Raw genomic sequence first — 15,683 nt, forward strand, 5'->3', positions numbered from 1 at the left:
TATGAATTTACTGACGCAGCAAAGTCTGCAGCAAGTACGTAATGACGCACGGGCCTAACGCAAGTGGTATAAAACCATCTTGTCTGACGTAAGCGGCCTCTTCCCTGCCTATGCCCTCGTGAGGTGGGCAGTGTAAAATTTCCTGTCTGTTTCTCCACTGAGCGAATCTAAAACCATCCGTCAAAATGGTGAGTTGATATGTTCTCAACAGCTCGTTATACAATCTTTGAGCACGAATGAAGTCCTCAACTGTAATATTAACCGTTGTATGAGCGCCATACTAAATGTACACTTGTGTAATGGATTCTGCAGTCATCACAATGGCAACCATTTTGTCATCTGAACCACTATTGTCTTTTGGCAGTAAAGACTCTAAATAGCCAGTTCGTCGTCATATTAAGATAGTCTTTCCTATTGCCTGAATTTAAGCATCTAATTATCTCAATGTTTGCCTCTCGATCGACTGAGAATTTTGTAATCTGAAATGGCTAATGCTAACTAGTGTTCCGGTTTAGGCTAACTTCGTTGTCAGATACTATGTCCTTTTAACATTTTGATTGTCGCTAACGTCAACATTGAGGGACAGGCGATTGCCTAATAATGTTGTATGTAAACGTAAAAATGCAATTAGCAATAGTTATTCTGTTTGTGAATCCTCAACGTCTTGGATACATGTCTTGCCGGCATTTCGCATAGCCAGGTTTGTCCGCCCAGCTAGGTACCAAGCTAGTGTTAGCATTTAGCTTCGTATCAAAGTCTGTACACGTGGACTGTTAATGACGGCATTGCTCTAGGCGTCGGCGGGTTGAATCTTATGTCATGGATGAACCTTATTTACACCGATGAGACGATGACAAACGGTACGAATATTTGTCATTGTGTTTATGACAGTAACTTGTTATGATGGCGAGTTGATTTCTCCTTTACTGGAAGTGTTGCGTCAGCAGCGATGGTCAGTTTGCCGTAAGATGCGAACATTATGTAAAGGTGCAATGTCAAAGATTGTTTGAAGACTGTTTCTAGTAAAGATGACGTGAAATTATCAAAGCATTCAACGTGCACATCCAATTTATGACATCCAATTTCTCAGTGTAGGCAGTGATTGATAAATCTTTTACTTTTTTCGTTGTCCTGGTTGAACTAGTGGGTATTAATGGGTCCCCAAATCCAGCATCAGATATCTCATACTTGCCCTGTGTCTGTTTCTTGAGCAATTTCAGTAACATTAAATACCCTAATACCCACTTTTAATGCACCCTTGGAAAAACGTTTAAACAAGAATGCAGACATACATACATAAATTGATAATTCGTTTTGATTTAAGTGTGTGTGTGTGTGTGTGTAATTTAAATGCAGGTTTTAGAAACATTATAAACAAATGTTAACCACTGTGCTAATTTGTATTTGCCCATTTAGGTGAACTTCACCATAGATCAGATTCGTACCATCATGGACAAGAAGGCCAACATCCGCAACATGTCCGTGATCGCGCACGTTGACCACGGCAAGTCCACCTTGACAGACTCACTTGTATCAAAAGCGGGTATCATTGCCTCAGCTCGTGCTGGAGAAACCCGCTTTACAGACACCCGCAAAGATGAACAGGAACGTTGCATCACCATCAAGTCTACGTAAGTAATGTTTAAATTACTCCTTGCAACATTTTGTTTTGAATTTTAAAATGAGCATTGTACTGCACAACCTTGACAACATGTATAAATAACATTGTCAAGGAGTTGAACCATTTTTTTAGTACAGCATTTTTTAAGTGCCATTTTCTTAAAGATATTTCATGCAGCCAATTTAGAGACACTTTCTTTTATCATTAATAGCAGTTTAAATTTGGGGCATGATGTTTCACAAGTTACCTGTCCAGAAAATCGGAATAAAAGGTCTTTGACAAAGATAGGGCATGCATTGTGCTTGCACTTAATCACACAAATCAAACTAATACTTGTGGCGGTTTTAAAAGCAATTCATATGTTTAGATGCCTGCCTGGGTTTGTGTGGCTCAGCATCAATCATATACGTGGAATACAATAATGTGACAATTGACTATGTCAAATAAACTTTGCACTGCTATTAATGCAAACCCTATCCTTCAAGAAAAACACTCACTGGAAGCTAGAATGTGAGTTGGCAGTTTGACTGTTGTGACCCAATTCTGTTACACATCTGTAGGACTTGAAGTGTGTTTGAATGTGCATACATGTTTTTAAGTGTATGTCATCACGACATGATCTTTACATGGCAGTGTCTTAATAGGAATGCTAGCAGGTTGATAAAGATATTACTGCAGTCCATGCAAACAGTAACAGTTGCTAACAGTAATAGACATCCCATCTTAATGGCCTAATTAATTCAACTCGTAAGGTGCAGTGTTACATGACGTCAGGACTAACATAAATGGTTTCTTCCTTGCTATAATTTGTCTATAACAAATATTTGTCCTAACTTTCAGTGCCATCTCCTTGTTCTATGAGCTGAGTGAAAATGACATGGCCTTCATTAAGCAGTCCAAGGATGGCTCTGGTTTCTTGATAAACCTTATTGACTCACCTGGACACGTGGACTTCTCCTCTGAAGTAACTGCTGCTCTCCGTGTCACTGATGGCGCTTTGGTTGTTGTGGACTGTGTGTCTGGTAAGGATAACTAAACCATCCAATTAGCTTGTGTGTGCTCTCCAGCAAAGCTGACAATTCTGCATTTTAGTGATGAACTTAAATGGCTTGTATTTACATCAATTAGGGATGCATGATAGTGGATGTTTTGCCTATAGTATTGGATCAGGGATACCAGTAGACTACAAATATGTTTGAATTAAAACAACAGAGAAATCATTATTTGTTCACCTGTTAAAATTGGCTGTGCTCCTTGATGCTAAGTTCAACAAAGGTTACTTGGGTGAAATGTGAAGATGCATCACAACCAGCTCCCCCTGAGTTTTGTCCCTGATTGTGTATGTTCCAGGTGTTTGTGTCCAAACTGAAACGGTTCTCCGTCAGGCCATTTGTGAACGCATCAAGCCAGTCCTGATGATGAACAAGATGGACCGTGCCTTGTTGGAGTTGCAGCTTGAAGCTGAGGACCTATACCAAACTTTTCAGCGAATCATTGAGACTGTCAACGTCATCATTTCCACTTATGGTGAAGATGAGAATGGACCCATGGGCAACATCATGGTGAGTTGCTGTCTGGCAGCTTGTTGACTAAATGCATACCTTTTTAAATACAGTGTAAAGACAGTTGCCATCAGATAACTCTTAGAATGTCCTTGTGACCCACATGTGTCTTTTCACTTCTCCAGATTGATCCAGTTATTGGTACGGTTGGTTTTGGCTCTGGCCTTCATGGATGGGCTTTCACCCTGAAGCAGTTTGCTGAGATGTATGCAGCCAAGTTTGCTGCCAAGGGCAATGCCCAAATGACACCAGCTGAGCGTTGTAAGAAGGTTGAAGACATGATGAAGAAACTTTGGGGCGATAGGTGAGTTTCAAAGGGAGAGTCAAAGTACCAAACAGATTGTGTTTGGAGAAGATGCACATTTAGCATCAGAGGGCTACATCTCAAACACTGACCCTCTTGTAGGGGAATTTTGACCTCTCAAAGTATTTTGCCAGTACATATGTGTTTTCATCCATTTTACTTGTATTACTTTAGGTACTACGACACAGAAAGTGGAAAGTTCAGCAAGACTAATAATGGACCTGATGGAAAGAAGTTGCCTCGCACCTTTGTTGCTCTTGTCCTGGATCCCATCTTCAAGGTTTCAAAAATTTTAATTTAGATTCATATTTATCAAATGCATGTAATGCATTAAGAAGATGTGTAATTGTTAATTAGATGTCTGTAAAATGTCACCAATGTGGACATAAACTATCCAAAGAAAGTTGGTGAGACACCTCTGGATACCTGCAAGTGATGACTTAAAACTTTCTTCACTTTGAACTGATTTGACTAGTGATGATATCCTTCAGTCTGAGCGGGGTGCAGATTATCGTAATGCTTCATTATCATGCTTGATTTAGCTTTTATTCAAAAGAGCTCAATAAACTCCCTTTTAGGTGTTTGACGCCATCATGAACTTCAAGAAGGAAGAGGCTGCCAAACTGATCACAAAGCTAGATATCAAGTTGGATACTGAAGACAAGGAAAAAGAAGGCAAACCTCTGTTGAAGGCCGTGATGCGTCGCTGGCTGCCTGCTGGAGAAGCTCTTCTGCAAATGATTACCATTCACCTGCCTTCCCCCGTCACTGCCCAGAAGTACCGTTGTGACCTGCTCTATGAGGGACCTGGAGACGACGAAGCTGCCATGGGTATGATGTTGATTCCTTTTTTAAAATTGTTCATTGAAGGGAAGTGATATGAGGATTATAAGATTGTTTATAAACTGATTGCTCTGTTCAGGTATCAAGAACTGTGACCCTAAGGCCCCCTTGATGATGTACATCTCAAAGATGGTCCCCACCAGTGACAAGGGTCGCTTCTATGCCTTTGGCCGTGTGTTTTCTGGATCTGTGTCCACTGGCCTCAAAGTGCGCATTATGGGACCAAACTTTGTTCCTGGCAAGAAAGACGACCTGTACCTGAAGCCAATTCAGAGGTAGGTTTTAGCAAATGTTTTTTGCTCGTTTATATCTCGTAATTGATACTCAAAACATATCAGACTTGCCTGTTTTCTTTTCACCACTCATATGTACTTCTTTTCTGTAGGACCATTCTGATGATGGGGCGTTATGTTGAGCCCATTGAAGATGTACCATGTGGTAACATTGTCGGTCTGGTTGGAGTAGATCAGTTCCTTGTCAAGACGGGAACCATTACCACCTTTGAGCAGGCACACAACATGAGGGTGATGAAGTTCAGTGTCAGCCCTGTTGTAAGAGTTGCTGTGGAAGCTAAAAATCCTGCTGATTTGCCCAAGTTGGTGGAAGGTTTGAAACGCCTGTCCAAGTCTGATCCCATGGTGCAGTGTATCATTGAGGAGTCTGGGGAACATATCATCGCTGGAGCCGGAGAGCTGCATCTGGAGATCTGCTTGAAAGATCTGGAGGAGGATCATGCTTGCATTCCACTCAAGGTAAGCTAAATTGGTGTTAAAGCTCATTGGTACAGATGTTTTGTTCTTTGAAAACTTGGTATCCACAAGTTGAAAAGCACAGATGGCACAACTTGCTTTTCCAGTGCATGTAGGTTTTTCCACATTAATTTGGGTGACTTCCTTGAATTGTTGAGATCTGAAAGTTGAACACATGTCCAGGTTTCTGTGTAACTAATGGCAACGTTTCAATTGTTTAGTTTTCTTTCTTGCTCCTCACTTTGTCCAATTTTCCCTGAAGAGCACCCTCAGTCTAACAAGCCCTCCCTGCGCTTTTCTGTTTTCTCCAGTTTAATTTCCTCAGAAGGGGAATATTTAACATTGCACCACAAGCATTTATGGAGTATAAATGGAAATATCATTTCATTATTAAAACGAACACCTGAATTGGAGAAGAACCTCTTAATTGATGTTGTTCATGCTGAGCTTTTAACCTTGTGGTCTTCTCTTCCGTTTTAGAAATCTGAACCAGTGGTGTCCTACAGAGAGACCGTCAGCACCGAATCCATTGTGATGTGTTTGTCAAAGTCACCCAACAAGCACAACCGCCTGTTCATGAAGGCCCGTCCCTTGGAAGAGGGTTTGGCTGAGGATATTGAGAAGGGTGAGGTCACTTCTCGTCAGGAGCTCAAGACCCGTGCCCGTTACCTCGCCGACAAGTACGAGTGGGACGTAACTGAAGCCAGAAAGATCTGGTGCTTTGGACCTGATGGAAATGGCCCCAACCTGCTGGTTGATGTTACCAAAGGTGTGCAGTATCTGAGTGAGATCAAGGATAGTGTTGTGGCTGGCTTCCAGTGGGCAGTCAAGGAGGTAGGTTCATGTTTACCCTGTGTATAAAAGTTCTATAACTGAATTTTATATCACTGTATTAGGATATATAATACAGGACTTGAATATCTGAATTTTGTCTGTAGGGTGTCCTTTGTGAGGAGAACATGCGTGCCATTCGCTTTGACATCCATGATGTGACCCTGCACACAGATGCTATTCACCGTGGTGGTGGTCAGATTATTCCCACAGCACGCAGAGCTCTGTATGCATGTGAGCTCACAGCTGAACCCAGGATGATGGAGCCTGTCTATCTGGTGGAGATCCAGGTAACATCAATGGAGATGCAGTTGGCATTTTATTTGTAAAAGGAAAAATGCCCCACTTTTGGTTGTCATGTCCTTATGACTCCATATTTTCAAATCTATCCTGTAGTGTCCCGAGGTCGCAATGGGTGGAATCTATGGTGTGTTGACAAAAAGGCGTGGTCATGTGTTTGAGGAAGCCTCTGTAATGGGAACGCCCATGCGTGTCATCAAGGCCTACCTGCCTGTCATGGAGTCTTTTGGTAAGTCCTCTTTAAAAATGTCTTCTAAATTTGCAGTTAATTTTGAATGGTATAAATACTTGGTCATAAACCTGATTTGACAGAAATGTTGGAAGTTGCACATAGCTTTTCTTACAGTGAGACTGGTGGGAACCACTTTATTTGTTCATATCAGACTAAGAGTACAGTTGACAGTGTCAATCACTTTGTGCTTTACCAGTAGATCCAGGTGTCCTGTTAATTTTTACCAAGGTTAAATATTAACTTAACATGACTTGGATTCTCCCATTCCATGACTTGTCACCATTTGTCATTCTCAGAGCCAAATTGGCTTGGCAGGAATTTAATGGAAACATCTTTTGATTTGCAGGTTTCACAGCTGACCTTCGTTCAAACACTGGTGGTCAGGCCTTCCCCCAGTGTGTGTTCGACCATTGGCAGATCCTCCCTGGAAACCCAACGGATGCTACATCCAAGCCTGGAATTGTTGTCTCCGAAACTCGTAAACGCAAGGGTCTCAAGGAAGGTATCCCAGCACTGGAAAACTACCTGGACAAACTTTAAAGGCCTGGACCACTTGACAATTGCCTCATTCCTCTCCTCCTGATCAATTTAGTCTACATTGTGGGACCGGACTGTACAGAACACAGCGAGCACTAAAGTTTGCCAAAATAATAAACTACAAAAATTGTAAACGATGAATAAAAGAAAATAAAAAACTCTGTGTTGACTTTTTAATTTTAGGATGGGTTATTTCAGCTCAGTGGAAGGATTTTGTTTTCAAACTCAAATGTGACACCAGACTATCCTGTGGCACCCAACATCCAAGTACTGAGTCATTGCGAGACAGCCTTAGCTGCACACAATCTTAAGTATGCATTAATATTGGTATTAAGCAACCTTGAAGGTCATAGTAATCATCATAGTAACAGTGTTGATTCATATTTCTCTAGATCAAAGGGAACACAAAAGCAGTCATGGAAATTGAAGGATTCCTGCATGTTGGAGGGTTTTTTCCAAGATAAATCCCATTTTCACCTATCATCCATATGTTGGCCAAGTTGTGTCAAAACATTTTTCACTGATAGTGGAAATATGCCTGGGGGGAACAAGTCGTGGACATGAGACGCTGCTGCAAATCATTAAAGGGAACTTGAATGCGGTTCAGTAAGAGGATGAGGTTCTCTATTCCATTGATGTGGCCTGTTGTGCACAGAATTTCTTAAACCTGATAACACCACTATTCACCAGCCCCATATGTTGGATGTTGGGGACACTCGGGTGTGTCAGCTTAGCCCTGTCTCTGCATTGTTAATTTTTGAAACTTAAGGTAATAAACTAAATATATTAATTGTAGGAGTAAATTTTCAGTGTTATGGATGCTTTTGGCCTTCCAAACAAAAATAAAATAAGCATGGGCCACCCATCAGTTTGGGTCGGTAAACAAATTTAGATTATCTTAAAAGGTGCAACCTTGTGAGGTTGTATTTATAGAGCTTCATACGTCAAGGGCAACCAAATAAGCTACAGCTGTTTGTTTAAATCTTGAGTTTGTGCCAAACTCAACTTGGACTCGCATGTTGGGTGAGACCTGATTGACAATGACTTGCTTCCAGCCCCGTCCATACATATAGTGAATGAGTCATCTAATAAACTCTTAACACGTTGATTATCCAACAATCTTAGACATCCTTTTGTAATTGCTCCTCTACACATTAAAAATGTTTAGTTGTCTGATTTTATTTAATACATTACAATGTGGAATGCACAGTCCACAAACATAGTGAATAAATGTTTTTTGTGCCTTTATTTGTGTGCTAATCATATCATCTGCCAATTAATTCAAGCATGTATTTGTAAGAGAATGAGGATAACTGTTTTCAAAAAGAAAAAAAAAACACCTCACAATGTACCCTATAGTAGTCTGGACAAACATGGATGTCAGCTGCAGTTGGACTGGTTGGCAGAGGAATTCAACCATGAGGTTTCAAGTCTTGTCTACAACTAACTGCAACCAAACCTGCCTGCATTTTCAAATTATCTTACAGTCTGATAACTTTTGATAATGCTTCAACTTAACCAACATGATGTTATCATGGCAAATAAATCCTGCACATTTTTACAGAGGGTCATTTCATTCCTTTGAGAAAAAAAATCCATCCATCCATCCATCATCATCTTCCGCTTATTCCTACACATTAAGGGTCGCGGGGGGGGGGGGGGGGGGGGGGGGGGGCTGGAGCCTATCCCAGCGTCAACGGGCGAGAGGCGGGGTTCACCCTGGACAGGTCGCCAGTCCATCGCAGGACCAACATAGAGACAGACAACCATTCACACTCACAGTCACACCTACGGTCAATTTAGAGTATCAATCAGCCTCGTCCCCAAATTGCATGTCTTTGGACTGTGGGAGGAAGCCGGAGTACCCGGAGAGAACTCACGCAGACGCGGGGAGAACATGCAAACGAGAAAAAAATCCGTTTTTCTGAATTAACAAAATATATTCTTTATGAGAAAAATATTTGTGCTCAGTTTTTTTTCTGGAATGATTAAATAATTATTGAGTATATGTGTCAGGAATATTTTTCTTCGTGAAAATTTGTTTCGTTCTCGTGACCGCGAAATTTGTTTTTGTAAATTCTGAAATAATTTTACGTTCTGATAAATGTTCATAAAGTCTCAGTTTAACCATCGTGATGTTGCACAGGAACATGTATAAAAGTAGAAAATGAAAACATTCACCTGCCGTTCGGATGAACTAAATCAAGCACAAGAAGTGTTAAGGCCAAACAACACAAAATTTAATCAAACGCCTGAAGTGCATCCTTGAAGGAAGTTAGTATGCTGCATACCTCCTGAAGACAACCAGTCACATGACTCTGTTTGGACCAACCGGGCGACAGAGTGATTTTGCTTCCTGTTTCGCAGGGACCCTGTCGCAGGTTTGTGAACTAGTACAAACGCTCATCGATAAAAGAAACATCGCAATTCAAGGGGGTTCTGCACTGATAGAGTGAACATAATCAATCGTGAGTGTCCACTCTACTGTATTTTATTTGTCGTTTTTTTTCCCCCAATGAGCGTTTTTTGTCTGTTAGCCACTCTGGATGCTAGCACTAGGTTAGCTAAGCGGAGCCGCTGCGGCGACGTAACTGCTGATATTTACAATTGATAACATGTATTCTTTTACTCCCGCACAGACGTGTTCCAACGGTTTTACACAATTTAGGTTTGGTTCATTTTTATAACCACCCCATTGATACGCATTTGCACGGACGAAGATCATGGGAGGAATTAAACAGGAGCAGAATGATGCACCGCAGCAGCCCCGAGCCTCGCATTCAGCAGCGGAGCATCCTCAAGATGAGGTGGGTGCTGCTTTACCATCATTTACACTGGCTCAAATATGAATTACACTGTTTCAAAGTCGGGTTAGTCCAGTAACTGTAAAAAATATCGTCAGATACACCTTGCTTAAATTAGGGCTGCACGATTTTTGGAAGTTAAGATCGCAGTCTGGCCCACTGCGATTTTCAAAGTGCAAGAAAAATCCCTTACGGCTAATTTGTGTCAAAATACCATTATTAAATTCAACAAGTCCTGCCTCCACATCATATTCTACAGACTTAAAGACCTAATACATCTTTGTGTTGTACAGGCTCACCCAAATATAATCGCACCATTATTTCACATGCAACTCTAAACAAAAACGAGAATAATGAAGTTAAAAGTAGCATTGCCTCTAATGCCTCCAATCATATCGTGTTACCATTCAAAATAATTTTCAGTCATGTAACTTACTTCAGGTGATAACCATTAAAGCAATACTTAACTCATTAACTACATGTTGCCTTTCAAGCGCTCACAAATAGGTGTATAGAGCTCTCTAATAACTCTTTTGTCTCTCTCGTCACTGTTTTTGTGAGTCAAAATGCAGAAAGAGCCAGCCACCTTTTTAAGCTTGAAGTTAATGGGGACTGACTACAAACAACAGCAAAACTGTCTGGAAACATCTTGTTCACAAACTCCCGTTTATCATCTGGAATAATCCACCGCTTATCTAGTAATCCACCCTTTGATTTGGGCTTAAAAAAAATAAGATTGTTATTAGTAATCAGTTGCCATTAGCGTCAAACTACTTATATGTAGCTGGATTTTAATGCTTTCTGGTCACCCATAACATAATGCAGGAGAGGGCAAATTAGCCTATGATATGTATTTTCAAGTACTTGGAAAACAGAATATACTTTTTGGGGGAAGTATCACTTCAAAACAAAAGTCCTCATGTTGATTTATCTTTCATGGAGGTTTGTGTGCATCCTTAATAGTCTGACAGTACACTAACAAATACTTCATAACACATATATATATAGTATACCATGATTTTAACTTGACCACAAACTTTGGCTTCTACAAAATCTTAAAACTATACTCAAGATTTTTTTTATGTTTAAAGTGCACTGCTGACTCATTGTGTGACACACCAACGACCAACTGTAAACCCACTTATGACTTATTGACAGTGAAAATAGTCTTCAGTAGTCATCTACTGAGGCTCCATTGTCTTCATGAGAATATTATTTCCCTTCATTGCAGCCAAAGAAGAGGGGCTGGCCAAAGGGAAAGAAAAGGAAGAAGGTTCTACCAAATGGTCCTAAAGCGCCAGTCACAGGTTACGTTCGGTTCTTGAATGAACGGCGGGAACACATGCGGGCACGTTATCCTGACCTGCCTTTCCCAGAAATCACTAAAAGACTCGGAGCAGAATGGACTCGATTAGCCCCGAATGATAAACAGGTAACTTCCTTGACACACTTGGATATAGTTGGTTGTAGAGCTGATGCTTTGTTAGTCAAGAATATCCTGTTATTTCTATGTTTGAGTACTGGAGTCAGCAAGCACGTCTCGATTATTTTTGTTCCCCCGCAGCGCTACCTGGATGAGGCAGAGCGGGACAAGATGCAGTATGCTCAGGAACTGAAGGAATATCAGCAGACTGAGGCCTATCAGATCACCAGCGCTAAGATACAAGACAAGAAGATCAAGAAAGGTGACGACTTCATTATGTTGATTACTGCTGCTAAGAAAACAACATAGCAAGAGGGGGGAAAAAACATGTACTTAAGTCAGCACTGTCAAACGTCAGTATTCCCCATCTCAAAGTCAATGAGTTTTTCGATAAAATGTTTGAAAAAAGAATGTGGAGCTCTATTTATAGATATATTTTCCTGAATATATGTTTTTTTCTTGTTGAATGAGCCTCACACATCTTCTCTTTCAGAAGACACCCCATCCGTCATCATGAGTGCTAGTTCAGGAATATCTCTGCCAAAGGTACGACCCTTCCTTAAAGGTGCTCTTAGCATTGTTGCAAGGTTTCAGCGCAATTTCAATTTTGTCTCAAATCATAGGCGTCTCCCCTTGACCCGCTAGCTGCCTGCCCCCTGAATACACTATGAAAAAGTCAAGTCTCTGGAGTCAACACAGGGCTCACAAACTGCAAACAAACACTGAGTGCACAGGATGTTCACATAAACATAACAAACCACCATTCCAGCCAATCACTGACAAGATGAGTGTGTGTGTGTGTGTGTGTGTGTGCGCGCGCGCGTGCGTGCGCAAGTGCGTGCATTAGGGACTAAGCAGAGTTGGTGGAGTGGTGTCATAGCTATTATTCTTGTAAGCCATTTTTCAGTGGAATAGTTTGTTATTCCTAGTTTATGCTATAGGTCCTAGCTAGCACTAGCATCGATTCCAGGAAGGACACATTCTACAAGAAGTGTCTCTTTTGCATAAGGCCGTGAAATAATTTTCAGTATATCAGCTGTAACTCATCACCTAATATCATAAAGATATCGTATAAAGACTTAGAATATAAATTTACTCACCAAACTGTTGGAGTTTGCCCACTCATCTCAGCGATGTTAGCGCAGCAAAGGTCCACTTTCCTTGTCGATGCGCATTCATGACATTAACAGAAACACGGGGGGTAGGGGCGAGCTCGCTCTTGGTTTGTTTGGTATTTTCAACGAATGTCAGCGGAAGTGATGTCAGGCAGCAACGCTTAGCGCATCTTTAACACGATTACAAATGCTTCATCTGTGATTTTATTGCTAAGTTTTCACAGCGAAATCTTCTCATTGCTGATTTTTCTCAGACTTCTGAGCTCTCCAATAGGTTTGACATCCCGATCTTCACAGAAGAGTTCCTGGATCAGAATAAAGGTGATCATTCTAAATAAACCAGTGTTTCCAGAACTGTGATAATTCCATAGTCGCCCTCGGGGCATTTATATTGTGCATTATACACTATATTGTGAATTAAACATATAATTGAAGATTTTCTTGTTCAATCGCGTTTTGGTTTCAGCGCGAGAGGCTGAGTTGCGCCGGCTTCGCAAGGCCAACATTGAGTTTGAAGAGCAGAATGCAGTGCTACAGAGGCACATCAAGGACATGTACAATGCTAAAGAGCGCCTGGAGGCGGAGCTAGGGCAGGACGAGAAGCGCACGCAGGCTCTTCATCAACACTTACTGGCCATTAAACACACATTGGTCAACAGTCTGTCATCAGTCCCCCTGCCAGGTCAGTATTTATTCAGAGGACAGACGAATTGCTGTAGGGTCATGTGTTCATACTAAGTTTAGTTTTAGATCCATGAATAATTAAGTTGTCTTTGTCAGTGTTCCACTATAACAATCCAGATGTTTCACTGTTTTCCTCCTCCTTTCTTTGGTGTCCCCACTAACAGGCACAGGTGAGACGGCGTCTCTCGGAAACCTGGATTCATACCTGAGTCGTCTGAGCGGAGTTCTTGAGGGAAACCCTCACAAGCACCGCGCCTTGCTAGCGCAGCTTTGTGACATTCTCTCTCACCTGGACAGGTAACTTATCACTTGCATCCGTCCTGTGTTTGACCACAGATCTGCCTGGTCGTCACTGTTTCGACAACCTGGAGTTGTCTGGATTTAGAGTTGATGATGGCTGAACTGAAACAGTACTCACAAACGGATGATCTGTTTTCGTAATCTCTTAATTGACTGTTGAAGTTAAATTTACTCTTCTGTCTTTGTTTTCGACTCTTTAAGTCCTGAGCTCTCATCTAACATGGTTAAATATTTTCTTTTCTCCATCTGCATGCGAGCTTGGACCAATTTCTGGTTTCTCGATTCAGTTTACAAACTTAAACCAGCTCAAATTTTACAAACAGGTTTACAGTGAAATTGCGAGTATGATCTCCTCTGGCAAATCAAAAAGCTTTTCACCTAAGCATCCTGTAATGTTGTCGTCAGCGCTATATCCGACTTATGTTGCAGAAATGATAGGCAATATGAAGACAGTAACTGGACTAACTGGTATGGTGGGCAGTGAAGCAGAAACATCAGGGAAAAAAAAATCACTCACAGGAGGAGCAAGATGGCTACACGCTGGACACTCAGCAACATTTAGGATTTGAAGGCAACAAACACAAAGAGGTCACGTCTCATTTCTCCTGCCGTCTGAACTCGCGCTTCCACTGTACCTTAATACAAGCTGTTCTCAGGTATTAGCAGTTGTTGTAAGACAACCATATTAACTAGCAGAGAACTCAGTAATGTTAGCTTAAAACTGCTTAGCTCAGCCGCTAAAATTCCAATTTGATAATCACAGTGGTACAAAAATCCCCAAACACTTGACTTAAATGTGACAGCTGTGCTTCAGCTATACTCATTGGTGAAATCCTTTTTCTGAGGTCCTGTGTGTTGGTTGATGTGCAGACTGAGTGGATAGCTCGTGACAACGTTCTGATTACCGTCTTCTGTGGAAAAGTTTGTCCAGGAAGTGGTTTGTATGAGCAGCAGTTTTGTGAATGACTGCAGAAGCAACGCAAGCTTAGAGTGTTAGCACCAGGACACCACGTCCACTCAGCTGCCGTGAGAACTGTAACACCCCCTGGTGAAATTTGGATTGTTTGGCTTAATACCATACCGGTTTGGGCTAAGCCTAACTTAGTGTTTTATCTCAATTTCAGTGAGAAATTATGAGCCGACTCCTCCCAGAGAGCCATTCATTCCTGGGTCAGAGGCCCAAATGACCTGCTTGGATTTATAAGGTCAAAAGAGAACCATTCACCAGAGCATGTGGATATCGCAAAGCTAGGACAGACAAGGTTACAAAACTACAAAATACCACACACACACTCACTTACTACATGCCTCCTCTAAAGAAATATGTGTTCTGCATATTTTCTCACGGGACTGTTGTAAATGCTCATCTGAGTTGTTACAGTTCGTTGCAGGAAGGAGTGTCATCAAATGTGACATCATCTTACTTCCTGACTGCATTAACTAGCAGTTGTCTACACTCCTATGACCTGTCAATAATTAAAGAGTTTACAAGAGTGATTTTAGAAAACTGGAGGAAAATTAAATGTTTAGGGGTTATAAATACATTCGACCTAAAATTGATAATTGCTGATTGTTGAGTTGACAAACACTTTCTCATGTTGTCAGATTATTATATATTTGTGAAGTATATTTGTATTTTTTCAAATGTTCATTAAACCATACTGAATATGTTTCCAACAAAAGGAAGGCGTGTGCGATATTTCTTCATTTTAGTCATGAAACAATGATTTCAAACCCAAATGCACAAAGCAACATAGTTACCCAGTATACTGTGTTCTCCTTTCATATCTTTTAATCACTTTGCTGCTAAAAATGTGAATTGGAAGCACTTTTAAGGAAAAGCTGTAGCTGATGGTAATATCCAGCTGGAGGCGCTGTTGAGCCACACATAGGGGGAGAAAAAAATTATTTGAAGTTTTGACCACAGCTACATGGAGTAAAACTGGTACTTTTGTTTTGGTTTTTTTTTAATTTAATGGAAGGATGGTGGCAGATGCACTGTGTTAAATATGTAATACTTTAACACAACTTAGGTATTTTTTTGTTGTTGTTTTTCACCCCTTAAGTAACCAACTTGACACTGAAATCCCCTCCGCGAGTGTGAAGGTGTACAAGGTGTACTACGCTTAACAAGTACAACAGTGTGGGTCTTTCATGGTATATGCTGAGAAAAATATATTATTCCCACATCAAAATCCTTCAGATGTGACCTTCTCTTTTCCCTCACTAGAAAGTTCACATTACAAGAATATGTAAACATGTTGAACTGCTGGATGAAAGATGTCCTTTCTAACTTTTTGTGCACTGGAGGCCTCAAGGTTCTACACGTGTGTTTGTGGAAGCTTGTAGCAGGGTCCGCTTCCAAAACATTTGTGATG

General features: G+C 41.0%; 2 protein-coding genes and 1 non-coding gene across 6 annotated transcripts; all 3 read left to right on the forward strand.

Moving 5' to 3' along the window:
* Window positions 1-54: 54 nt before the first annotated feature.
* On the forward strand, window positions 55-7,141 carry LOC147249979 (elongation factor 2b-like). Its single transcript, XM_086223571.1, has 13 exons — window positions 55-188; window positions 1,417-1,631; window positions 2,462-2,643; window positions 2,972-3,183; window positions 3,309-3,487; window positions 3,662-3,767; window positions 4,066-4,318; window positions 4,410-4,605; window positions 4,716-5,082; window positions 5,560-5,913; window positions 6,018-6,200; window positions 6,307-6,439; window positions 6,789-7,141. Exons 1-13 carry the CDS (start codon window positions 186-188, stop codon window positions 6,980-6,982), a joined length of 2,577 nt encoding a protein of 858 aa, XP_086079697.1. The 5' UTR covers window positions 55-185; the 3' UTR covers window positions 6,983-7,141.
* Window positions 3,916-3,985, forward strand: LOC147249980 (small nucleolar RNA SNORD37). The gene has a single exon (XR_015119398.1). It is a non-coding gene; the product is annotated as a small nucleolar RNA SNORD37 (small nucleolar RNA).
* Window positions 7,142-9,258: 2,117 nt separating the features above from the next.
* hmg20b (high mobility group 20B) lies at window positions 9,259-14,997 on the forward strand. Of its 4 annotated transcripts, none has more exons than XM_086223679.1 (9): window positions 9,259-9,360; window positions 9,619-9,786; window positions 11,015-11,215; window positions 11,348-11,468; window positions 11,700-11,752; window positions 12,576-12,642; window positions 12,788-13,003; window positions 13,170-13,302; window positions 14,430-14,995. In XM_086223679.1, exons 2-9 carry the CDS (start codon window positions 9,703-9,705, stop codon window positions 14,440-14,442), a joined length of 888 nt encoding a protein of 295 aa, XP_086079805.1. In that variant the 5' UTR covers window positions 9,259-9,360; window positions 9,619-9,702; the 3' UTR covers window positions 14,443-14,995. The 4 variants fall into 4 exon arrangements, with proteins under 4 accessions (XP_086079805.1, XP_086079806.1, XP_086079804.1 ...); XM_086223680.1 differs by having other exon boundaries at window positions 9,290-9,447; window positions 11,703-11,752; window positions 14,430-14,997; XM_086223678.1 differs by having other exon boundaries at window positions 9,290-9,447.
* The last annotated feature ends 686 nt before the right edge of the window (window positions 14,998-15,683 follow it).

Source organism: Aulostomus chinensis, chromosome 14 (genome assembly GCF_037954235.1).
Source record: "Aulostomus chinensis isolate RoL2024-O1b breed Wild chromosome 14, RoL_Achi_v1.0, whole genome shotgun sequence".
In the NCBI taxonomy this organism is placed as follows: domain Eukaryota; kingdom Metazoa; phylum Chordata; class Actinopteri; order Syngnathiformes; family Aulostomidae; genus Aulostomus; species Aulostomus chinensis.

Coding starts and splice junctions, on each gene's coding strand:
- LOC147249979 (XM_086223571.1), top strand. Junction 3,768..4,065: donor TCCTGGATCCCATCTTCAAG/GTTTCAAAAATT, acceptor ACTCCCTTTTAG/GTGTTTGACGCCATCATGAA. Junction 5,083..5,559: donor ATGCTTGCATTCCACTCAAG/GTAAGCTAAATT, acceptor CTTCCGTTTTAG/AAATCTGAACCAGTGGTGTC.
- hmg20b (XM_086223679.1), top strand. CDS start 9,703: ATGGGAGGAATTAAACAGGAGCAGAATGATGCACCGCAGCAGCCCCGA. Junction 9,787..11,014: donor CGGAGCATCCTCAAGATGAG/GTGGGTGCTGCT, acceptor CCTTCATTGCAG/CCAAAGAAGAGGGGCTGGCC. Junction 11,469..11,699: donor AGACAAGAAGATCAAGAAAG/GTGACGACTTCA, acceptor CTTCTCTTTCAG/AAGACACCCCATCCGTCATC.